Source organism: Anastrepha obliqua, chromosome 1 (assembly GCF_027943255.1).
Source record: "Anastrepha obliqua isolate idAnaObli1 chromosome 1, idAnaObli1_1.0, whole genome shotgun sequence".
In the NCBI taxonomy this organism is placed as follows: domain Eukaryota; kingdom Metazoa; phylum Arthropoda; class Insecta; order Diptera; family Tephritidae; genus Anastrepha; species Anastrepha obliqua.
Window position 1 is genome coordinate 68,189,973 of NC_072892.1, and position 26,444 is coordinate 68,216,416.

At 36.3% G+C, this 26,444-nt stretch overlaps 2 protein-coding genes across 2 annotated transcripts in view; one reads left to right on the plus strand and one right to left on the minus strand.

The window, feature by feature from the left end:
- The window catches only part of LOC129248211 (tachykinins), an 86,600-nt gene that overhangs the window by 21,220 nt on the left and 38,936 nt on the right, over positions 1-26,444 (plus strand). The gene's annotated exons all lie outside the window — the stretch shown is intronic.
- Positions 224-21,400, minus strand: LOC129248203 (beta-galactosidase). The gene is made up of 6 exons (XM_054887667.1): positions 20,929-21,400; positions 5,443-5,678; positions 5,224-5,374; positions 2,187-2,250; positions 1,464-1,881; positions 224-1,377 (listed from the first exon to the last, which is right to left on the minus strand). The coding sequence occupies exons 2-6, from the start codon at positions 5,673-5,675 to the stop codon at positions 327-329; spliced, it is 1,917 nt and encodes a 638-aa protein (XP_054743642.1). The 5' UTR covers positions 5,676-5,678; positions 20,929-21,400; the 3' UTR covers positions 224-326.

Here is a 26,444-nt window from a genome sequence, read left to right on the forward strand (position 1 = left end):
ATTGCTTCAGGAAATTTTTTCCTAATATTCCTGATTCAACTTCGGATAAAGTATTTAAATTCATGTTCAAATATTGAATTGAAGCGCTGTGAGTTAAACCGTATTTAAATATGCGTAAAACACAAATACTCAGCCTCTCAAAATATTATTCAAATTGCACGATTTATGTAAAGTACATACACTCATACATACAAATATTTCGCAAACATTAAAAACCAATTCCTTCATTTGATCTCCTTTTCTATAATCTATTTATTGTCACCATTCCTCGTAAAACAAGCATACAAACTATTAAGCCTTATTTCAATTTCAATTTCACTTCGCTGCTAGCGACCATCCAAATTTGGTGTGTTGGTGAATGTGATTTCATTTGCTGGAGCTGCGCGTTGATACTCAATGAGTACAATGCGATTGTCACCGCTTTTAAGTACTTCGCGTGGCACATAGAGCGTCATCTGTGGGCCTGCCATTGGCCAATAGCGACCTAAATTTTCACCGTTCACAAACACCAGCCCCTTACCCCAACCTTTGGTATCTAAGTACGTATCACCTAGTTGGCCTTCCGCAATCGATAGTTGGCCATAGTATATTTTTGGTCCATTTCGCAACACCGAACCTCCTTTTTCTTCGTAGAAACCAACACTATTAATATAATCAGCATTCACCAGTGATATAAGAGTTTCAATGTCCTCAATGGATTCTAGTGGATACTTGGTCATGGTCCAATTGGACAGCACATCTTTCTCGAGCACTACATTACTGGTGATGCCCTTAAAATCAGTGACTGGTCCATAATTGATGCGTCCCTGATTTTCCACCAGCAATTGCAAACGCTTGCCGTAACTGGGACTAATTGGTAGCTCAAGTATGGGCGTCTCGCGTGAAAGTATGCCCACGAGCTGATCGTCAATGTATACATAAGCGCGATCATGCACACCGCTGGCACGCAAAATACTTGGATCGCGTTTGACGGTCGGCAGCAAAGTTTCGTAGAGCACAAAACCTGAGTACTGATCAAGTGCTTCGAAAGTCAATGGTTTGTTATTGAACACAACACCAGTTGAGAGTATTTCTCTACCCTTTGCTGAGAGTAATGTACAGCAGGGATTAAGTCGAATAGTGCCATAGTGTTTCTTTGGTACCGGCGCGGGTATTGGTATATTGGGAAGTGGTAGATAGCGCCCAATAATTTCGCGTAATTTATAATATTTCGAAGTCGCATCGCCAGCCTCATCCATAGGTGCATCGTAGTCATAGGAAGTAATATCAGGTTGATAGCGACCGGGACCGCCATCGTTAGCGCCAGCGGTGAAGCCAAAGTTCGTGCCACCAAACATCATGTAAAAATTGACGCTAGCACCAGCATCCAACATTTCACTAAAATGAGAGAAAGAGAACAATGCACTAGATTAGTGAGGGAGACCAGCTTTAACTACTCAAGTATACAACATTTTTACACGTACACAAATGCTTTCGTTATCGCCTCGGTGCGCACACGTGCCATTGGTTCCGACCAATGTGTCAGCCAACCTGGATAGAATTCCGCATTTACCAGTGGACCTTTAGGTTGTATCTGCCGCAAGCGCTCCCAATAACTGCTTATGTCGTTGGTTGCACCAAAGTCCATAGTGGCCAGCACGCCTTCAATGTGACCACACCTCAGTACGCTCGGGCCGTCGTTGGTGAAGAGCACGGCTTTGTCTTGGACATGTGTGAGTGTCTCATCTCGCAACCAAGTACGATATTTTTTATCACAGGCAAAATAGGAGCCGTACTCATTTTCCACCTGTACCATAATAATAGGACCTCCATTCCCGTAGAGGTAAGATTTCAGCTGATTGAATAGCACATTGTACCACGTGCGCACTTCGAACAAGTAGTCTACAGAGTGAAAGAAAATGATATTGTGATTGGAATAGAAATACAACTCCTGACACAGTAACCGAGTGTTCGATTTCCAATGCGGTCGCAAAATATTAAGAAAAGTTTTGCCTTGCAACGGCTCTGCACCGCTTGGCGAAAAGGCAGATCTTCTCATATAAACCGTCTGCTATTCGGAAGCGATATCAAATATTTGAATAGTTCATTTGTGACACAGCACCAAGACGTACAAGACAAATTGGAGGAGAAGCTTAGTCTAAATACTTTTAAAGGATATAAGCACCATTCTCTTGACTATTACTTACTTATATCAGATGTACGCAGCTTTATATTGGGATACTTGGTGAGCAACCAGTACGGGAAACCACCCTGAAAATTTATCAGAAAAAAATAAAAAATTGTTTTATTAAAGTCAAACAACAAAAAAAATCAGTAGGAATAAAAGTACAAGATGTTATAGTGGCAAAGAAACTAGTTACACTTAAAGGATTCGAATTTGTTGTCACGTGACACTTTCATAGCCAAACTAAGTGGTCACCAATGCCAGCATTCCATTAGAACATTTCGCGCATATGAAGAATACACTGGATCACAAATTTCAACTTTTTTCTGCACCAGAGACGCCGTTATGAAATTCCTATGTAAAATCACCGTCTGATTCCGAAAATCAAGGTTATTTTTTATTCTATGGTAACGTTTTTGAGATATTTACGAATTACCGTTATTTCAAAAAAAAAAATTTGGCTCACTTAATCATATATATCTCGAAAACGAATTGAGCGATTCCAAAACCGTTTAAAGCTTTAAAAAGGTAATAAAATTTGCTATAACCCAATAAGCCAAAATATTGAAGAAATGTCTAATTTTGAATTTTCCTCTCTAAGTAAAAGTAAAGTCATATTTTCGTCTAATGAGAGACTGTTAATTAATATTGCCATGCATTTTTCTATACAGTATAAAAAAAGAGTTTGCGTCATTCCTGCATACTTATCAAAAATATATAGAAACATTTAAGGTGTTGACCCTCTTAGTGCAAATTAGCGATATTTTATTTCCAAGCTTTCGAAAGCAGCGTCTAGACAAATGGGTATTACATAAAAGACTTGGCCGGTTCCGTTAATGATGCAGAACAAATGGCTTTCTGCATACAACTGGCTTGTAGGGGTATACCCAAGGCTTCGGGACTTGTATTTTGCCTAATCTTCTGTGGCGCCGATCACATTGTAAAATCTAACGAAAAAGGAAAACCAAATCTAAATATTTTGAAAACAACCATTGGTCTTGTTAAGAGCAAAGTGAAAACTAGTCAAAGTTTGGTAGAGCTTGACTCTATAAATGAATAATTTTAAATATTTCGGCAGTTACGAACATTAACATACCTTTATTTTGACCTCTACCAAATGATCTGAAATTTAGTTTTTTGTGTATTGAAAATCGCTCAAATTTTGCCCATCCTTAAAGCCGAAGGTGAACTCAGACCAATCGCAAGTTTACCCCATCTTTCAAAGGTATTCGTCAGGTATAGACAGTTGAACGCTTTTCTTTCTAAGAACTCGCTTTTACACAAATGACAATCCGGTTTTCGAAAGAGACATAATTGTATAACTGCCCTTATAGACTTATTTATTTATTAAAGATATTCCTGAATCCTTACCCTGCTTGACCACTCAAAAGCATTCGATTCAGTTAATCACAGCATCTTATTGACAAAACTCTACAAATTTATTGAGGTTATCCCTACTTCTATACAGTTAATTGCCTCTTTTCTTAAAAATAGGTCAGAAGCTGTCTGCAGTGGGCCACGGATATCATCTGTTTTAGAATTACAAAGGGGAGTTTCGCAAGGTTCTATTCTTGGTCTTTTTCTCTTTTCTTTGTACATTAAAGACCTTCCAGCAATTTTTACCGAAATGCATTCGTACTTGTATGCAGATAATGCCCAGATTTATCGATCTTGTAAGATCAATAATATAAATGACTGCGTTCTTAAAATCAAGCAAAATTTATATGTGCACTAACTCTTAGCCGTAAGCAGTCTCAAGTGCTTTTTATTTCCAGAAAGCCCCTCGACAATTCAACTTTTCCAAAAATCTTGCTTGACGGCATTGCTACCAATTATCATTTTCAACCTCGTAATCATTTTTTCCCAAAGGTTAACTTGGGATAGTCACATAAATTTAGTCTTAGCAGTGCCCCGCTTAGTTCCTAGTGAGAATTCATTTGTACACTTTGCCTGAATTAAGAAGTTTATTTGGTTGCTTTTTGATTGATAACACCTTTGTTTCTACATATTTTGGCACTGACGGTTAATTATTTTATTTATTTATCTTTTCTTGCTATTATTCTTCAAGTTATTAATGATCGTTCTTATGTGTACTATGTAGTAATGCTGTCCGGTATAATTCGAGAATATGCCTCTTGAGGGATTTCTGCCACACGCATTTTCATTGCGTAAACTTACACTAGAAAAAGGTCAAGCTGGGGTTTGGTATAAGTGTTGAGAGCACATCAATTCCGACTATAAATAAACTAAAAATTTCAGATCAAACCTTCTCGTTTGCTCTCTTTCCCAACCCATACAACATCTTATTCAAAGTACATATTTTTTGGCCTAAATCTGTGGGCTATGACAAAACAAATGCCTGGTCATCTTCAAATTCGGCATAGGAAATGGAAATGGATTGGCCATACTCTACGAAAACCCAACGGAGGCATCACCAAAGCAGCTGAAACCCGCAAGGAAGTCGCAGGAAGTGGCAGACCAGAAGCAGAAACGCTGCCAGCAGGCCACTCTTAGTGGCAAGTGAAATTCCTAGCTTTAAACAAATATAATTTTAAGTTTTTTATTGAGACCCGATCTTCCAACTAGGAACGAACCGGAAAACATATATAATTTTTTTTAAAGGGTGGTTAAGTTTCAAGGGCCGGTGTTGATTTTGAATAAAATACAATTTTTTAAGAAATTATTGTCATTTCTCTTTTATCCATCTGATGGTCCAAATTTTCGATGACGCTGAGGCATAATTGAGGTTCTATGCCGTTAATGTGCCGAATTATCTCATCCTTTAGCTCTTGAATTGTTACTGGCTTATCAACGTACACCTCTTCTTTCAAATAACCCCAAAGAAAGAAGTCCAACGGTGTCGTTGACCTTTAGGTGTGGTTCACATTCAACATCGGCCCTCCAAATTTAACCACCCTTTATATGCACAAATTTTTCGTGGCACATTTTTTCATTAAGTTTTTTAACTTTGAACGTTTTGTAGGTTGTAAACAATATAAATCGAAGTTTCAAACTCGTTATCAAAATTCAAAAAAAATTTATTAAATTTTCGTACTTACAAAATCACGCTCCGCACATATATAAGGTCCAGGTCGCAGTATCACAAGTAGACCCACTTCATCGGCCAGTTTGATAAATTTCTCCAAATCTGCTATTCCAGTCCAAACATAGGAGCCATTTTTGGGATTATGCAGTGACCATTCAACGTACCTAATGAGGCATGAAAAATAACATAAATTGGATATTTTTGGGTTGTAGTTACGTGTATTTTAACTCACGTCGTAACCGCATTTACGCCGGACGCTCGCAGTGTCTGTAATTTGCGTTGCCAACTATCTGGATGTGCGCGAAAGTAATGAAGCGAACCAGCTATGAAACGAAATGGTTGACCATCCTTTAGGAAACGATCATTATTCCAGTCAACTGTGAAATTTCGCGACGCATAGTTGTCAAGCGCATAGAGGTGATGCACGCCCAGCAATGCTAGTAAGCATATCCCTAAGATTTGCATTTCCTATAATATAGGAAGAATAAATAAACGATGAGAGCGCAATAAGGCAGCAACTACGCTATAAGTACGAGCATTTACTAAGCTATACTTGCATTCATGTGCCTATGTAGGAAGTGAATGAATGCAAATTTAGTGCGAGCATTTATGAATGACCTCACATGTGTTTGAAGATGCTGCATTTCCATAAGTGTTAATTAAATAATGCTTTAGCGTAGTCAGAGAGTGTCAAGATCTATACAACTGCTCATGACAAATTAGATTGAACTAGATTAGATTAGCGATGAATACGTGCATATGTATGTGTGTGTTTATGTATACGTTTATGTATGAGCTTTCACCGGAACCATTTGCGCTTAAATAGGCACGGAAGTCAAATCCTACATTCGCTATCAATGCTGGCCTGTCAGTAGGCGTGAATAATAGACAATGGTTGCAATTATTTTCTTTACAGGCAAATTTGACAATTTAGTGCAAGGTGAATATTTGCATATCTTGGCTTAGAAGTGAGTGATGATACGCAAAATACATATATGTATGTAAATACTTATGTAGTGCATGTTAATTAACGCAGCGCATGCTACCGATAACAGTGCCAGTTATCATGTGTTCCACTCTACTAATTTTATTGGAATTAATTAATTCTGACAGCGAAGAGTAATGCAAGGCAAGAACAAGAACACAACTCAAAAATCATATGGATAGTTTAATTTTATATATGTTTGTATATCTAAGCACTGGAATTCACATTGAGCTAGAAAATGTTTCAGAACGCATGAGAAATTTACACAGTTGGTTGACCATATTGTTCAAATGTTCCAAATTTTCCCTCTGCTTTGCTACATATGTACATATGTTTATGGTGCATCTGTTTGTGTTCACATTTAAACACTGAATTTTGTGTTGGAAAAGAAAACTTTCATGGCCTATTTCCGCCAAGAACTTAAATGCAGTTAAGAGCTCTGTTAAGTTTCAAAAATGTTAAACGTTTCCACGGCAAGAAAGTTAATTCAGAATATGGCAGACATACTACTGTGGGCAAAAAGTAAGGTGAATTTATTTGTCAAACTTCGCGGGATTAAAATTTCGCTCTAGTTATTTTTTTCATGAGTTGGCAGCACTGTTAATAACATCTGGGCCAACTTTCATGTGAATGTCATTATCAGTAATATATTTAAGCTTGTGTTTACCAAACGACCAAGAGTGCACTTTTCGATTTTTACAATGTCTGATTTGATTGAGCAGAGAAGTGCCATCAAATTTTGTTTGCGGAATGAAATTTCGGCTGCGGAAACGTTTAGCATGTTGCAGAAGGCATTTGGTGATTCGACCATGTCGCAGAAAAATGTTTATAAGTGGTACAAAGACTTCAAAGAGGGTCGAGAACGTGTTGATGACTTGGAGCGCTCCAGACGACCATCGACGTCAACAGATGACCAACACGTCAATAAAGTGAAGGAGTTAGTGCTCAAAAATCGTCGGCTGAGTGTTAAAGACCTTACTGATATGATCGGAATATCAGAAGGATCTGTGAAAACTATTTTGAAAGACCATTTGGGCCTACGAAAAGTCAAATCTCGTTTGGTACCGAAAACTCTCAAATTCTTGGAAAAAAGTCGACGCGTTGATGTGTGTGAAAGAATGCTTTCAGACTATCAGGACAAGCTCAAATGCATCATTACGGGAGATGAGACTTGGATTTATGCTTACGACCCTGAAACAACCGACCAATCAAGCGAATATCGTGCTGAAGGCGAGGCCAGACCGAAAAGAACACGTCAAAGTCGTTCAAAAATAAAGGTCATGATGACAGTTTTTTTTCGATTTTCGTGGTGTGGTGCATTATGAATTCCTTCCACCTGGCCAAACTGTTAATAAAGAATATTATTTGAGCGTTATGCGTCGTTTACGTGAAGCAATTCGCCTAAAAAGACCAGAATTATGGGCCAACAACTCTTGGTTTTTACATCACGATAATGCACCGTCTCACACTGCACTCGTTCTTCGTGACCATTTCGCCAAAAATTCCACGTATATCGTTCCGGAACCACCGTATTCGCCTGATTTGGCTCCGTGTGACAGGAAATTATAGCGCTGCTTGCAATTTATGATTTATTTTATTATGATTTTTATTCATTTATGCTTGGGCGGACATTTTTTAGTATACCAAGTTTTAGGAACAAATTACTCTCGTTAAGCGGAGACTCTCTTGGCCGGGCGGACGCGGACAGTAATTTTTCATAAAATTACTAAAAATAAGATTTTCATAACAAATCCAAAAAAAAAAATCTCTGTTCAGTGGACGCAAACTCCTCATAGGGACGCGAATTCCCTACATATAAAAAATGTCAGTGAGCCGTTTTACTCACATATGGTACATATTTGCTAAATAGGGAATAAAAAAGGGGACTTTCCGGATAAAGAGTGGCGTTTTTTCATGCACCAAATTAGTTTGGTTTGTGCAGTGATTTTATAAATCTTACGGGGAAAACAATTCTTCTGTCCGGGCATTAACCAGTTTTACTAATCAAATCTTGCAAATATAATTTTTCCAAATAAAAAATAATTAATTCAGTTTATTTGGTATAATGTCATCACTGAGTCTCGGTATGAAATTTTAAAAGATATAAGTCCGATTTTCCTTATTAGGTTCGAAATTGGAAGAATTCAGGCTGCGCTCATCGTCAAAAATAAAACGATTATGCAGTCAAAACGGATGTGTGGAGACAATGGCTTTACTGCTTTCGAATTGTTAAGGAAATTATCTGCAAAATAGTTACCTTTTGAAAAAATAAAATTAAAAAATTACGTCAATCGGCCATTTCCGAATTTTTTATGAAATGAATTGAATCAACTAATTTTATGCAGTTTGTTGACTGAAATGTAATATTTATTTTTATTTTCGTTATTGAAATATGTTTATATATCTTCTATACTATAAAGGTGAATGTCTGTACGTTGTCCGCGCATCACTACGAAACGACAACACCAAATGACGTACAACTTTTTATACATTCATATTTTCACCCAATGAAGCTTATAGGCATGTTTTTACGATGGAACTCTCTTCCCACAGCCCCCAGACCGCGCCACCACTCTCATTCGTCACTGATAATCGAATATTTGCTTAAATTTAATCTAAAAAATATTAGTTTTTCCTATTTCCCACTATTTATAGCACACTCTAGACTTCATAATCCGCATAAGCTGTTCAACTATGACCCAAATGCAAAGTTCAAAAACGGTTTGAGATAGAAGATGAATAAAAATAATTTTCCTTGATATTTTTCTGATAGGTTGTTTTGATTTTATTCAACGAGGCATAGCAACGGATGCCGGGTATTGTAATGTTATGGTTATTAATATAATAAAAAACTATTTTCTATGAAATTATTGTTTGTAATTCTTTTATATACAGCTAGTATATATATATAATATATATAATTGGCGCGTACACCATTTTTGGGTGTCTGGCCGAGCTCCTCCTCCTATTTGTGGTGTGCGTCTTGATGTTGTTCCACATATGGAGGGACCTACAGTTTCAAGCCGACTCCGAATGGCAGATATTTTTATGAGGAGCTTTTTCATGGCAGAAATACACCTGGAGGTTGGCCATTGCCTGTCGAGGGGCGACCGCTATTAGAAAAATGTTTTTCTTAATTTTGGTGTTTCACCGAGATTCGAACCAACGTTCTCTCTGTGAATTCCGAATGGTAATCACGCACCCACCCATTCGCCTAGCGGCCGCCGTAGAAATAGTATTAAATTAATTAAAAAATTAATAAGTTCTTAAAGTTCTAAAAGTTCCCCTTGACTGGCCGCAAAAGGGAGTTTTCTCTATAATTATTGAGAGTTCGATTCCGCGCTAAAATTGTGCCAAACAAATTGGAATCAATGTTCTTTGTTTTGCTTGCAGTTACAGCTTTGTCTTCGCCATAAGTACCTTGAAATGTTTACATTTAGCCCTTCTGTTCGGCTAGCACAGTTAACTCAGCTTAGTTCTAAAAAACCAATTTATCGTTAAAAACAAAACAAAAAATGCATCAAATGTATCACTTGAATTTTTTTTAAAATATCAAAATATGAGTTTAGAAGAAGACTATCAAAATTAAAAAAAAATTATATTTGGCTGTTTTCAGCGATATTATCGTGCTTTTTATTATTGTTAACAATGAAAAAATAAACCACAAATTAATTCCAAATTCGAAAATATACGTTCTGCAGCTGGCGAGCTGTGAGGCAAACATGGTAAATTAAAAATGTATGCAGTCAGCTGAGTTACGTTTAATGCATTTTCTTTAGGCTTATTTGATAGACTCAATATTTGCAACAAATTTTAAAATTAAAATTAAAGTATCTCGCAAAATGAGTGAAAAAATGAAGTATCAGTCACAAAATGCGAAAAAAATATCAGTTTTGAAGTATACGGGTCAAAACGGGAACACCGTTTACGAGTATCAGTATCGGACATCAACAGTTTTATAGAATTGACAGACGGCGGCGTTAATCCGGATTAGCGGCGAGCGCAGCTAATCAGATTAAAAATGTAGTGTGACAGACCGTTGTTAAGCTACCCGTATTAGCTGCATTGATACTAAAAAATAATTAATTATTTAAAAATATTACATTGGAATTTCTCAAACTGCTCCGAATATCAAAATAATTAATGTAATTTCAACGTGCTAGTGCAAACTAGCATTGCATGCAGTCTTTCTTGTTCTTCTTTTGAAAACTTTGAATATTTTTCATTCATAATAGATATTAGCCGCTGTTTTCCGGCAGTGTTGCAGATAAAATTCCCCTAATTCACTTAAAATATGGGAATTAAGTCGAGTAGTTGATGCAGAAAGAGCCGCCTTCTAGACACGAGAACGACGATTTATCTGTACCGTTCGATTGTTATTCCAACCTTGCTATACGGTAGTGGAACCTAGTCACTCAGGTATACGGATAAACAGAAGCATCTGATCTTTGAAAGGAGAGATCTGCGAAAAGTCTTTGGCGCGAATGGTACGCTATAATCATAAACTCGAAAAACTGTACCTGTAGCCGTCTGTAATAATCACCAATAGTGTTCAATAGATTGAGATGGGCAGTATACAGACTATGGACTAATGCCGATTACCCACCCCCAATACTCTTTGGAAAGTGCACAGACATAGAAGAAGGAGCCGCCGCCAGTTAGATAGATTGATGGTGTAGATGAGGACGTAGATTTATGGGGATTTTGGGCATGGAGGTCGCAGGCACGAAAGCGAGACAATTCTAGTCATATGCTGCAGCAGGCGAAGTCCCGACCAGTGTTTTTCCAGCCGACAATGATGAGTTGATGCGGATTAGGTTCGGTGAAAATGCATGACTAGATTTCACTGAAAATTGTATCCACTTTGGTGCGCAAATTGCAAACGTGATTTTGGCATTTTTTATTATTGCTATATATAAAAGACAATACTGAGAACTTGAAAATAAATACATTTTGTAGTTGTAAATTCCATTACAGCTCCTGCTCCTACCTGTGGTGAGCGTCTTGATGTTTTATTCCACCTCAGAACGGCAAATAATTTTTTATGAGTAACTTTTTGATGACAGGAATCTACTTTGCCATTGCCTGCCGCGTATCAACCGTTATTAGAAAAACTCTGCCATTAGGTCGTTTAATAATTCACTACTGAAGTATTAATAGTAGGAAAAGTGACGAAACAGTCAAAAAAGTTTTTTACAACATTGCCTAACATTGGAAGCACGTAGCTTTCAGGTCGAGGCAAAGGAAAGAGAGCTCGTATTTGAACCACCCTGTATACATCATTAAACTCATTAATTTTTCTTATTTTTTTCTAAAAATAAAATATATATATAATGTATATATAGGAAAATAATTTATATTTATGTATATAATATATAGTTCAAATACAAATAAATATATATATCTAATTAATAAAAATAAAATAACTCTTTATATATTGCATATTTTATTATTTTTAAAATTGTAGAAATAATTCAATTTTGTAGGTAATAAATGTACGAAATATTAAATGGTAATAAATTGCGACAATTAATACTTGCAATGCAAACAAAGATCAAATTACTTGTTATACATTTTTCTTTCTACTTATTACGAAAGACCGAAAAGTCGGGGTTCGACGGTGATTAAATTTCAAATAACAATGAACAAATTGTGTAAGGTTTCAAGTTTTTTCATACACTTCCATATAGCTGCACTGTTATTTTCATATATTTTTGCTTGTTCGATTATAAAGGGTTTTCCAATAAGAGGTGTTATTTTGATATTCAATCAATGGTTTCGTTGCTTGTGTGGCACGTAACGCCGTCTTGTTGAAAATAAACGTTGTCTAGAATAATACCATCCAATTCCGGCCATAACAAATTGTTAATCGTCTCTCGATAGCGCAATCCATTCACCGTAACTGTTGCTCCAGCTTCATTTTCGAAAGAGTAAGGTCCAATGACTTCGCCGGACCATAAACCGCACCAAACAGTCACACGTTGAGGATAGAGAGGCTTTTCAACAATAACTCTAGGATTTTCTGAGTCCCAGATCCGACAATTTTGCTTGTTGACGAAGCCACCGAGATGGTAATGGCCCTCATCGCTCAAGATGATTTTTCGAGGGAGTTCCGGATCATTTTCATGCATTTCAACAACCCAATCAGCAAAGACGCAACGTTGTTGATGATCGACCGGCTTGAGTTCTTGTGTTAAGTGGACTTTATAAGCCTTAAGGCCCAAATCTTTATACAAAATACGGTGTAATGACGTTTGTGGAATGCCTAAATCCAAAGAACGACGAGGAATGGACAAACCTGGGTTTTCTTCAACACTTTCGGCTACAAAAGCAATATTTTCGGCTGTTCTTGAGCGACGTGCACGGGATTTATTCTTCACATCACTAACTTGTCCCAACAGCTCGAATTTTTTCACCAACTTCTGTATTGCGGTCCGACAAGGTGCTTCACGATGTCCCAAAATGTTCGAGTTTTACGAACCGTCTCTGCCAAATTTTCACCATTTTTATAGTAAATTTTAATAATTTTAATGCGTTGTTTAAGGATGTATCGTTCCATTTTTATAAATGTTGTAGTTTCTACTTGTCAAATATCAAAAAATGACAGCTTCAAAAGTGACATCTACCGAAATAGCGGGCTATTCAAAATAACACCCATTATTAGAAAACCCTGTACTTGTATATACATACATAGATATGTAGCTCTTCTTTCCCAATACACAAGTAACTATATATAATTTTATATCCGATCGGTCGATGCCGATATGTACACATAAGTAGGTACACAGATACATATGTATATAGTACTCATATATGTATGTGTGGTCAGAAGCAATAACCGTGTTGCGTCATGAGAAGACCAACCCACATACGTTTCTGACCATGTGAACGAAGCTAAAATCACTTGGCTTAGAGGTTTTTAAATTAGTTATTATACCCTATGACTTTATACCCTATGACCAGAAAATAACGGGAATGTTTAATTTAAACGACCGCGCATGTGGGAACCGGTTGATATGTTTGTCTTATGTTGGTAGGTCGTTGCTAAGACAAATATCTGTCACTTTTTAGCGCCATCGGATCATTAGTGTCTGCCTGGCCGGCCGGAAATGTGGGCCAACTATTCTTGGATTATGTATGATGATAACGCGCTATCGCACCGGGTCCAAATTGTGCTGGATTATTTGACTAAACACCAAGTAAATACCATCGTGCAAGCATGGCCCCGTGCGACTTCTTTTTGTTACCCAAGTTGAAGTTATCACTTCATGGAAGGAGATTTCAGTCGTTAGAGGAGATCAAAGAGAATGCGACGAAGGAGCTGAAGGCCATCCCTTCGTCGGCCTAACAGGGGTGCATGGAGAACTGGATTAAACGTTGGCATATGTGTGTTGCTTCAGACGGGTCATATTTTGAAGGAGATAAAATAACTTTGCCTGAAATTTAACTCTGGTTGGTGTTACGGTGGCCGCCGTAGCCGAATGGGTTGGTGCGTGATTACCATTCGGAATTCACAGAGAGATCGTTGGTTCGAATCTCGGTGAAACACCAAAATTAAGAAAAACTATTTTTCTAATAGCGCTCACCCCTCAGCAGGCAATGGCAAAACACCGAGTGTATTTCTGCCATGAAAAAGCTCCTCATAAAAATATATGCCGTTTGGAGTCGGATTGAAATTGTAGGTCCCTCCATTTGTGGAACAACATCAAGACGCACACCACAAATAGGAGGAGAAGCTCGGTCAAACACCTAACAGAAGTGTACGCGCCAATTATTTATTTATTTATTTAGTTTTTTTTTTTTTGTGTTATTTAAACATTCCCGGTACTTTCAGATCATAGGGTACTCCCAAAATACAGGCCTCTACAAAGCTCCCTTAATAGAAGAGGTACGGAGAAAAGTGACAGAGAGAAAGAAATATGATAGAATAGATACAAAGTCAAAGATAGAACTCAAATTTCGTATCTTCCTCTAGCAAAAGCAGGACACTCACAGAGAAAATGCTCAGAGTTATTTGGCTCCTCTAAGCAGGGTAAGAAAAATGGGTTGTGTCCTGTAATAATACCGACCACCAACTGAATGTCTTTTCTACCAAATTTTAGAAGAAAATTCGATAGTTTTCTGTACAGAAACTGCATAACTGATTCCGATTATTGGCTCTGGTCCCTGTGGAGGAACCGCTGATCCACAGTTGGCCAATTCACCGGTACTTTCATTTCCTTGGTATAACTGGTTACTGCGGCAATGAAGAAGAAAATGTATAAATTATGAAGAATTCATCTTAGCAAAATTTAAATGAAAAAACTAAAGTTGCTTACGAAAGATCAGCATTCATTGACCTAAGGGCAAAAATTACGAAAGCCAAGTAAGTTATGGATGCATAATGTATTATACTCGTATGTATACCAGCATTGATGATCTGTATTTGGATTTATGATATTTTGTTTTAAGCATATATGTATGTAATTAATTTGGTATAAATTGATTGAATGTTTAAAAATTCTTGGCTTGCTAATTTTTCTTTGTATTTTTTTTTATATTTTTTTTTCATATCACTTCGTATTTATTTCTATCTACGTTGTGTGTTTAACCCACCCGTAGATATTTATTTAATTAAAAAGGCCTTCACAATGAACTTTAAATTCCATGCGGCGAATAAATTAAGACAAAAGAAAATACCCCAAAACAACAAATGCATATATAAATGATAAATGCCGGTTGAACAGCTGAAAAACGCCACATAATTCAAGTATTTTTTTAATTTTCTTTCTTGCATATTGTGTATTCTTCTTCTTCCTTGCTTTCAAATTGAATTAATCATTTGACCCACTTCAATTAAAAATGATCTTCATACGCAATTTTTGGGCCACAAATGTCAAACTATTTAATTTGCGATCGCAAATTACTAAAATATATATGTATGTGCATAAATATATAATACATGTACTTGTATTTGTGAGCTTTTTACGAAACAATTTATTGACCTTGTAAATTTTTGGTTTTAGATCTACATTTTGTGATCTTTCACAGACAAATTCAACATTTGTATTAAATTTCCTAATGCAACAACTATCACTGATTGATAACCTGAATATCTCATTAGAACTCAAGAATTTAGAGTTTGGCAGGCGTAAAGTGCTAAGTCGATTTAATTAATTTATTCAATAGTCTAACTAACGATTTGTATTAGAAATAAAAAGTTAATTAAGAATAAACAAAAAATAAAGGCTACGAAAAATTCAATGACAAAATCGGTAAATTTACCATTCCTAAAAATATGCACAGCAGCAAAAAATTGATTAAGGAATTATGTTAAATAATAGATATGTTTGTGTGTGTGATTAAGGGGTAAGACAGTAAAGCGGCTGAAAAAATAAGCACATATTGGACGTTTTTTCCAGCGAATCTAAGTACTAAAAAATGTAATTTATTATAGCTAATTTCTAATAGCTAGAAAAACAGCTGCCTAAATTATCAAATTTGAAAATGATTCAAGTATTTTGGAAATTCCCGTGAATTTTTCTGAAAATTGGTTAATTTCCGGGCTTGAGTATAACTAATAAGAAAGAAACTTAAAAAAAAAAGAAAAAAAGTTAATAATTTTGAGATATATTAAATGGTGAAAATTTTAGTATTGAGTCTTTTATACATTAAAAAAACGATGTTTTCAATTTTTTAGGAAAGAACATCGCATTTAAATCTTTTTTATTTTTTATCTTTGAAAATCATTCTAACATAAAACAGTTTTTATTTTTTTTATGATAAAGTATCCCATAAAAATTTGTTTTGGAATATCTTTTACTTTTTGTAAAAAAAATAAAAAAAAAGAATTTTTGTTTGGTTGTTTTTGAAAAACAGGTGAACAGCTGGTGGTTACTAATTTTTAATTGAATACGGGAGCATATTTTATACATATTCACATACACATATTATAGTATGTGTATACTTTTAATGCAAAAATATAAGAATACGGCGCGCTGCCAAAAAATATTTTGTGATATTTACGTATGCATGTATATGCACAATACGAAGCCAATAAAAACAACAGCGAAATTGCTTGTTTTCGAACAACCTCTTGTCCACCAATGTCTGAAAAAGTTAATGAAATTATGAAAAAAATGGGAAAGACATGCAGATAAGTAAACACAACTAGTGTACTAGGATGCTAAACATTCGCCAACAAACATTTTTTTACATTTGGATAAGTGTAGGATAGAGTGTCGTCCCTTGAATTTCAAGTTAAATATTTTTTACGCATATGCTGTTAAAAGTTTCGTAATAACCCAATATTATCTAGAAAATAATATTAGCTGGATTTATAAACGATAACCCGTGCCGACTTGCGATTTAAATTTCTTCATACAAGTTGCATGAGTACTGCGCTTGTCATTTCCTACGTTATTTTTGAGATTATTAGTGCGTAAACATGTCGGTGGAATTACGGAGTGACAAACAAAATATTTTTCTTACCGGATTGCCTAGCTATTAAATAAATGGTGCAAAATTACGATCTAATCGACAAGTTCGCTCAGTCTTATTTTAAATACAATATTCGACAGGTTTAACTGACTGTGAAAGTGCAAATCTCTTTATTAGGGAGTGCTTCATATATTGGGAAAAAGCAAGAGTTCCAACTAGGGCATTTCTCAACTGCGTAAAGAAACTTGTTGATTTATATCATATTTGGAGAGAATTACAAAAAATTGTAAGAAAACTCAGGTTACGTTCAATGGCCGTGTGAACAATTTCAAAATTGATCTTGATTATTTGTTTGATATTCCACATGCTGATGCTTTTCAGAGAGTGAAAATTGAAGAAGATAAATTACTTTTAATGAAACAGAGAGGGCCAGGTCGCCCGAGATGCTTAGGTGGTGTAGATAAAAAATTGGCGGAAAAAGAGAAAGATCTAGACGACAACGACTGGAAGGAGAGGACAGGATTGTAAGACAAAGAGAATCACTGACCGTTGCAGCTACTTTCACCACAAATAACTTAGAAAGTATAGAAGAATCTGACGAAGAGCAGATCTTCAATTCTGAACTCAGCTTGCCGGATGTTCCCTGCCATGAACAAAGTTCAAAAATAGGAAGAAAGAATCTCATAACACCTAAACTAGTTGCAGCTTTAGATCGATGCCCGTTAAGCATTAGAGACTCCGTTTACATTCTTAATGTGGGGGTAGAAGCGCTTGGTCTGAGTAGCGATGATTTCCCTATTAATAAATCCTCGATTCAGCGAATTCGTACTGAAACTAGAAAATCAAGGACAGGAGCAATAAAATCTGACTTCCAAAACAATGTATCGGAAGTAGTCACAGTCCATTGGGATAAAAAACTATTACCCGGGTTGGATGTACGAAGTTGAAAAGAAGAACGCTTGCCAGTTATTGCTTCGTTTGACAGCTTAACAGCTTCTTGCAGACCCAAAACTAGAAAGTTCTTCTGGAAAACATCAAGTTAAGGCTGGCTCAACAGTTCTCTTTGAGTGGAATCTTTACGATAAAGTAAGTACAAATAATGTGACACAACAACTTCCAATACTAGCCGTTGCAGAATTGCTGATTTTCGCCTGTCGTCATCATATTTATGAATCGGTCCTAAAAGCTGTCTTTGAAACCAAGATTAAGCAAATAACTTGTAGCACAATTGGAAAAACATCAATTCTAATAGGTCTATGAATAAGTTCGTGCGGTTTTTTTTCGAAATTTGAATTTCGAATCATTCCCATGGCTTTTAAACGTTTGGAAATGGTTGATTGATCAACTCCCAAAGTTTTTGCAACCTCTTCTTGCGTTTGAGCCGGATCTTGATCGAGCAATTCCTCCAATTCGGTATCCATGAACTTTGGCGGCGCGGCCAAAATCACCACTTTTAAAGCGTGCAAACCACTTCTGGCACGTTCGCTCAGCTAGAGCATGCTCAACATAAACTTCCACCAAGATACGATGACTTTCGGCTGCTTTTTTCTTCATATTAAAATAATGAAGAAGAATTCCCCGCAAAAACACATTATTTGGCACGAAATTCGACATTTTCAAGTGTGGTAAAAATATTGTTGTTTACGCTTGAAATAAAAAACTTATACTGACGTTTGTGCCTTACGACAGTAGCTCTCCAATGAATGTTTGGAAATGTGGATCGATGGAATAATAATCAAGTTACGCCATCTGTTGTAAAATCGCACGAACTTATCCATAGACCATTAGTAACATTGAACCATCTCTTAATTTCATAAAAAAACGAGTAGCCGAGACAGCCATTCAAGCTTTCTTAATATTTTATAAGGCAGAAGTAGACAAAGATTTTGAAATTTAAAACTAAGGCGCCACGGAGCTATGCATCAGGCACGCTGGATGGCGAGAGCGATCTGCTCCTTAAAAATATGACTGCGAAAGATAAAAAGGCCGTACAAGATGTTTGTTTATTTGTAGTGATGTTGAATGTTAAAGCCTGGCTCGAATGCACCTAACCAAGATTTGCGCTTCTAAAAGAGTCCGAAAAAGTTAACGCAACAATTTTTAAAGCTTCTATAACCAAGTTTAGTCATCACTTGCTGTATTTATGTCAACAGACAGTATTCTATCACTGTATGATTATAAAGTTGATAACCACACTAAAAAGAAAATGATTGCCAACTACAACAGGGACAAAACCTCAGATTCTAGCAAACGCTATAACCCGTCCAAGGAAGGACTAGAAAGAAGTTGCCCAAAGTGATAATTATTACTTTATGTTCATCTCATTTAATTTTTACTTTTATTCACTTAATTTATTGCATTTATTTTTTTTCCTTGTTCACTCCACTCGGGAGCATAGAGCCTCGACAAGACTCAGTCTTGCGTTGGTTTCGTTATTCTATTGAAGTGAAGTTAAATATTTATCTTTTTGACTTCCGCTTTGTGTTCACATTGCACATACGTTTCATTTTAACGGAGTAATTATATTTGGACCTGGTCTGCTGCCGTAGACCAAAAAATATATAAACTTTGCGATACCAAACAATCAAGTTATTAATACAGAGGTGGACCACTTTCTAACTATGTTATAACTGCTTGTGGGAGAAAGCCCGTTAGGTTTCTTATTTTATGGTCGTGCACGCAAATTAAAACCATTTCGAATTAGCTTCGCAGTGTTCGGACAGCTGACTGACACCTTAGGAATTATTTGACTATCTCTAAAGACACACTGAATTTATGATATTTTTCAAGATTCTTTGAAACCTGCCAAATTACCTTCTTAGACAGACGCACGAACTTTGGTCCAAAAATCCCTCAAAGTGGAGAAAATAACAAGCCATTGGCAGATTTATATGAAACTTTGCATAGAGGCATTTTTGAGGTTGCTAATTACGAACATAAAATTAGTTTTTCTTAGTTCCAGGCGGCGGCCACTCTATAGCGAACGCCTTTTAAAACAATCATCTGGCTTAAATTGCACTTCGTATAGGGCGTGTGCCTATGGTTAGATGGAGGGAGGTCTTAGTTCGATTTATGCATCTCAGCAGCATTGCAATCAAATTTCAGTACACTGACATCAGGAATGCCTAAAGATGCGTCTAAAAGTGATAGTAGATCTGTTAACCTGTTAAATTAGATAGACCATGAAGAATGTATACCAAAAAGCTTACGAACAAAAGCGCCTTAAATAGTTTCCAGAGAGTTTATTATTCCTAGAAATTCCTCCTGGAACTTATCAAAATACTTCAAAAAGTTCTGATTCCAAGGGCAATTTTGATTCCGATTCTGAAATCAATCAGAAAAGGGATGATTTTGAGCTTGCCGATTAAGCTTGAGGACGAAATATGAAATATCTGGACAAATATAATATATTAATAGATTAGAGTCTGTTCAGAGAGCTTTTGGGCGCTTCGCAAAGCGATCGATGAAATTCGTTGATCGCATTCCGTCCTATCGCTTACAAATAACACTCATACGAGGTGTGTTCAAAAAATATGGTGAGTTTGCAAATTTCGCGGGCTACGTACATTCGACTTTCGATTATTATAATTGTTTATGTTGGTACTCTCTTCTCCAAGATATCATATGTTCACGGTTTAACAAAAAAGCATACTTAGTTTGTTTGTGAGAGGCATAAATATGTAGGACAAATATTTTGCGTGTTTGGCGACTTATATATACCCTTATTTATATATAATAAGATATTCTGCTCCATTTAGCCACTTTCATATCTTCATCTGGGTCAATTTTCGCCACATTAGATGGGCTCCTGGTCTATAGCACCACGATCAGAGAAATAATCTAAGGAGTGAGTAATACCCATATTTCAAAATAACAATTTTTTAAATGCTCGCAAATAATATTTAGATACGTTGATAGTCGAAATGACGTGGAGACCGCGGAAATCGTTTCGTATATTTGCTTGGTTGCTGTTACTCATATCAATTCGCAATGTAATTGATGCACCTTGCATACTTCTAGCGCTAAATTCGCAAAATACTTTAAATATTTACATAGAATGCAAATCTGGGAAATTTCTATTCACTGGCCTATGTATATATGTATACACGTACGTACTTGTGAGGGCATCACTTGCAATTACTAACGAATATAATCAGCAGCTTGTTTCGAAATTCCAAACATTTAAAGATGGCTATACGGTAAACGTTGCACTTAAGTGAATGTGAAATAATCTTAGCGCTACTCGAACGAATTGATGTAATTAACTGATAACTGGGAATACCCTACAGTACAGAGAAATCCATTTTTACTTACAATGAATGCAAAAAAGTCCAAGTGCACCGCTAAATAGATAGAAAAATGTGTGCCTTGTCTTTCTATCCAATTATGTGAGTTAATCCTCCGACAACACAATTATGAAAAACGAAGAGCGAAATGTAAATGATCTCCTATCAGTCCAGCAATTTATATCAGCAATAATAATACAATTTTGAATATTTAACAGTTTTTATTCATTCATTTTCATCGCTTCACTTGTATATCGATTGTTGTGCTTTCGTCTTTTACTATTTAAATGTTCTAGCGCGCTATGACCGTTTCTATTTCTTGTTTGCAGCAAAGTTGAAACGACTACACTTTCTCGCTTTCAAAACGCAACTGAACACTCAACCGTCGATCGCACGAACAGTGAGCCGTGAATCAGGAACATTGCCACCGACTCGCTAGAAGCCAACCCAATTGCGATCTGCATACTCTTAATGTAAATATGTCATATGTTTTTAGCATATTTGTACCTCTGCAGTTACTCACGCTTACAACCATACCTATAAGAATGAATATTTATACAAATGCCGCTTGATTCCTGTTCGTATGTTTCAACCAAATTAATCGCGTGTACGTCAAGCACGCTCTAGCTTAGACTCGTCTGCTCGCATTCCGCTGGTACAACGGCCGCGACAAAATGCACGCGTAGCATACGCCAGCTGTTGTATGCCGAGCAGTGAACTTGTTTTAGTTTGTTGATATGCTGATATGCACTCGGCTATCATTTATCATATCAGTCATGCAACGGTATTCAATTATTTCTCGCTTCGAAAAAGGTGATCTCCAACAGAGAGCTTGAGAGTGGTAGTGAGTTAAATTTTTTTCAGTGCTCTTCCCTGTATTTCTCTTTAAGAGTTGAATTGGAAGTACATATATGCTCTAAGCATGAGAGGCGATCCGTACTTATTTTTGTAAATTTATGGCAAATGAAGGGGAAACGAAACGATATCAAAAGTATTTGAATGAGCCATTAAAAACGTAACCACAAATTTTGTTTAATTAATTTTGATAGATTAAGTTTCCTTTAGTATATCTACAAAGCCTTAGATGGTAAAAGGAACTGTTGCGGACTCTTTGCCGACACTAGAAAAGCTTTTGATAAGCTGGATAGAGAAATACCACATTAATTAAAAAGCACCGAGAAAAAGTAGTGGCAGACCGTCGACATTGAAAACTGATGAAAACATCAATGAAGTGAAAAAAAAATTGATCAATAATCGCAAATTAAGAGATCGCAATTGGCAGAGGACCCATTCAGGGTTTTGTACAATAGTAATGATTTGGGTTTGCGCCGTGTTGCTGCAAAGTTGGTCCCAAAGGATCTAAATTTCATGCAAAATAGCCACCGCGTTGATATCGCCAAAGACATGGTTTCCAATACTCAATCCGACCGCAACATTCATCAAACGCAGCTTTACTGGAGGGTTTATGAGTAAAACACGCAATCCATAATCAGGCGAGTGAGTGGAGAGCTCCGAATGAGTTAAGACCAAAAAAGAAAGCATTTGTGGGAAAACAACTCTTGGATTTTGTACTATGATAACGCACCGTCACACAGTACCACCATTATCCGTGAATTTTTGACCAAGAACGAAACGAATACGATTTAAATACCGAAGAGCCCTCGAATTGACCTGCCATGGTTTCCTGCGATGTGTTTCTGTTTGGTGGAGGCAAAAAATCACTACGTGGAACGCATTTTAACAGCCGAAAGGAAGAAGTGGAAAAATCGAATATGAACGCGACTCTGATTGCTATACCGAAAATAGAGTTCCAGAAATGTTTCGAAAACTTGACTAAACGCTGGCATTCGAGTGTTTTAGTTGACGAGAGTACTTTGAAGGCAATAAATTCACTTTTGAGGAATAAACTTGTATTTTGAATTTTCTGATTATATTCTAGGAACTTTTTGATCACAAACGGTTTAAATCCTATCGCACCAACATATCACAACAACTAAGAGTGATAAACAACTAGAATAGCTTGCAATTCGTTCACCTGGGTGTACCCAAGGTTCAGTTCTCGGAGCAATATTAATACTAGTTTACTCACTTCTTCACGCCCATTGAAAAGCAATGGGCTACTTATGTGCATGGGTTACTTCGATGTATAGCACAATTTGCTGAGAACTTTGTTTGTTTTACGCCAACTGTTTGTTAATAGTAAAACTAAGCTTATGTGTTTTAGCCATACGCTAAGGAATCTCCAAGTATTTCATTACTCCCATTTCGTGGTCTAAGTGGCATCGCTGTCTCTATGTGCGATGCGGCTGCCAAACCTAACCTAACCTATTTCATTTCTCAGAATGGCTTCGTTTTAACTTGCATATTATTGCGTGTTCTTTGAATGCCTCACAAGTGTTTTTCTCTTCCAAGTCAAATGCAGTGACAACTGCTTCAAGATTGACACTGTTAATAGGGTTAGGGTTAATAATAATAAAAACAATATTTTCTTTATAATATCCACTGTTTCTTCCGCCTCTAAAAGTTGTGTTCCATGCCCACACTAAAAATCACGATGTATAGAATGTAGAGGTGTGACTAACATCGGACCCTTAATCGGCCCTCCGCGATTTTGAAGGAATCGGCTAATTTGCTGACGTAACGTTATTTCAGCGGTTTGTTTACGAAAAAACTGAGGTTATGTTGGTGATAAACGAAACCATAAACGATATCACAATCTCTGCTCACGATTACCATAATCTCTGCTCATGTTACTTCGTTGCCCATCTGAACAACAACTCATTGGACAAGTGAGTGAATATGTGTGAAATGAGCGGACAGTATTCTACTACCGAATACCCAATGATGCCGCAGCCGAAGTTATTCTCACAATTTTGCTTCCAATGGCCAAAATAGTTTACTATGCTATACATTTCAGTCAAAGCTATTATACAATATGGTATCATTTGCTAGGGCGATAATAAACTTGCACCCAACGTAACAATTAAATTTTTAGAAAACTCTAAAATTCCTGGCAGGCAGTTAATTGTTTTAAAGTTCTAAACATATTTTTGTTAAACCTGGCTACTTGAAAAGCTTCCATCAAAAATTTTTTAATTTGCGCAAAAATTTACTTTCATCTGTACTTATACAGGTTCCACCTTCGCGGGCGTCTCACTTTAGAAATTTTTTTTGCGTATATGTCGTGCAAATTGTTCAACTCCTCTTGCAAGTCATTAGAAATCGTTGTTTATTTTATAAGGTCGATATTGTATTCCTTACGTTGAACGAAATATTTTAACTAAAGCACTTTTCTTATTAATTTTTTTTCGAAACGCTTGTCTTTGTATAGATCTTTTTTATTAATTTTGTTTTTACTTTTAACTTGAAACGAATATTTTCTTTTATTATTATTATAAAATTATTTCTATTATTATAAAATTCTTTGCAATGGCATTTAGTATTATTTAAATTTTTGATATAAAAAAATGCACATATTTGTTTTATGTACTGAACACACATGAATTTATTGTTAATATGCATGCATTAAGAAAATGGTAAGTAAATAAAATAAAAGTAAAAACGTGTGTTTAACATGAATAGGGTATTCACCTCAGGTTTGAATTTTTATAGTAAAATTACTATAGGTTTTTGAACTCTATGTTTACTTCTTGTTTGCGCGAATGCTGTGTACCCAACATCTACTTCTCAGACATACGGCATCCGATCATCGCCACCCCTTAGTAGAGGTTAATGGGTGCCACAAATGAAATAAATTAATAACTTCTATGCAGACGAATTGAAAATTATGGAAAAAGTAACAGACTTGGCATTTGTCAGGTGGTTTAAGCAGTAAGCCGATTGAATTGGCAGTATGACACAGTTTAACTTTTTTCCAGACTTGAGAAAATTGATAACTTAATGGTAGTCATTATGTGTTGTTGGTTTTCCAACACCACGTCAGGACCTGGAAGCTTCTTCAATTCAAAACCTGCATTAAAAAATTATCCCAATTCTATAAAATCATATGGCTTAGCCAAATGGATATCAAATGTAAAAAGAATGCCACATAGGCCGATAGTCCTAGCTACTAGTGCCTTTCGTAATGTAATATAGTTATTTATAATTATATTTCTAATAAATAAATAAATAAAATAAATAAAAAGAATGCCAAGACAATTCAAACAATTTTTTTTTTCGAAAAATTTGCAAAATTTACAAAAAGCCTTCCTCCATCTGAATTGTTCGGTGAAAAAGATAGATGAAGAAAAAGACAAAGCTACAAAACCTAGCTTGTTATATCATATTTCTGGGCAAGTTCCAGCCGAAAGTAGTGCACTGGGCAAGATATCCTCGGCATTATGATATCCAAGTACACATTAACACCGAGCACCAAAAATGTTGGAGTTTACCCGCAAAAGTTTGGGTTTGCTAGGTGGACGTGCGCCGCTACCATTGGGTGGACTTTGCTGATCAGACTAACGTGTCGTTAATTAGGTAGAACTGCGGCCATGTTGGAGAACTCCTTTGTTGAGTTAAGTTTTATCCTTCATGTGTACAGTACAGCTCACCTAGCCCCCTGCTGGGTTGCCTCTTGTCGTAACTGTCGCGCAAGATGTGCTGAAATAATGATCGTCGAGGTGCAAGCGTCAAAAAGAGCTCATACCGAGTGCGAACGTACTCCCGCTTCGAATTTCACCAATCGCCAGTCTACCGTTTGTTTTACCGTGCAACCAGGATCTGTAAAGCCTAGTGTCCGGAATCTGTCACCTCAGCTTCTTCAGTCTTCGTTTGTGATTTGCTGGCGCTATGGTCGGACTCATCTAGTCGCTGATGAGCGAGGAGTCTTTTCGTCATTGATGTGCAGTGTGGTGTACTTCTTTTCAGTGCACCGTTGGCATGCCCCTCGTTTGTATATTGAGTAGAGACCCAGCAAGTCCTCATGCTGGCTTCCCACCGAAGGTTCTACATGGTAAATGTGGCATAGTCTCATCGGATGCTTCGAGCTACAAAACGGGCTGAGCACATTCTTTCTCTAATATTTCTCATAACTGAGAATTGAATCATTCCTCTATTATTTTTTATTATAGAAACATTGGTGGGAATGAAATGACCAGGCTGAAATCAACGGAGGCTGAGACATTCTATCGCAGTTAATAAATATTTATACATTGTTTTTATAGAAAACTTTTTAATGTTCTTAATTTATATTGTATAATTCGATTGTTTGGTTTTTATGTTTAGTAAAGTATTGTACATGGAACCCTACCTCTACATAAATATACTGTAGTGCAATGTTCCTAAATTTGTAGCAATCTTCCATATAACTTAATAATAATTACTTAGTGTCTCACGATAGTCGTAATATCTGAGGGAGCAGAAGAAAAACAAAACAAAAATATTTCAAATATTTACATAAAAGGCACATCTGGAAAATTTCTACTCACCGTCACTCTCGTGCATCACCTGCAATAACTAAATACTACATATACATACGAGTATACTCGTAATCAGCAGCTTGCTTCGAAACTGTAAACATTTAAAGATTGATATATGACGAATTTT

What these genes read in the sequence shown, in the direction of transcription:
- LOC129248203 (XM_054887667.1), bottom strand. Translation starts at nt 5,675, where the DNA reads ATGCAAATCTTAGGGATATGCTTACTAGCATTGCTGGGCGTGCATCAC. An exon ending in GGCGTAAATGCGGTTACGAC is followed by an intron (nt 5,375 to 5,442) that starts GTGAGTTAAAAT and finishes ATGCCTCATTAG; the next exon opens with GTACGTTGAATGGTCACTGC. An exon ending in TATGTGCGGAGCGTGATTTT is followed by an intron (nt 2,251 to 5,223) that starts GTAAGTACGAAA and finishes ATAAATTTTCAG; the next exon opens with GGTGGTTTCCCGTACTGGTT.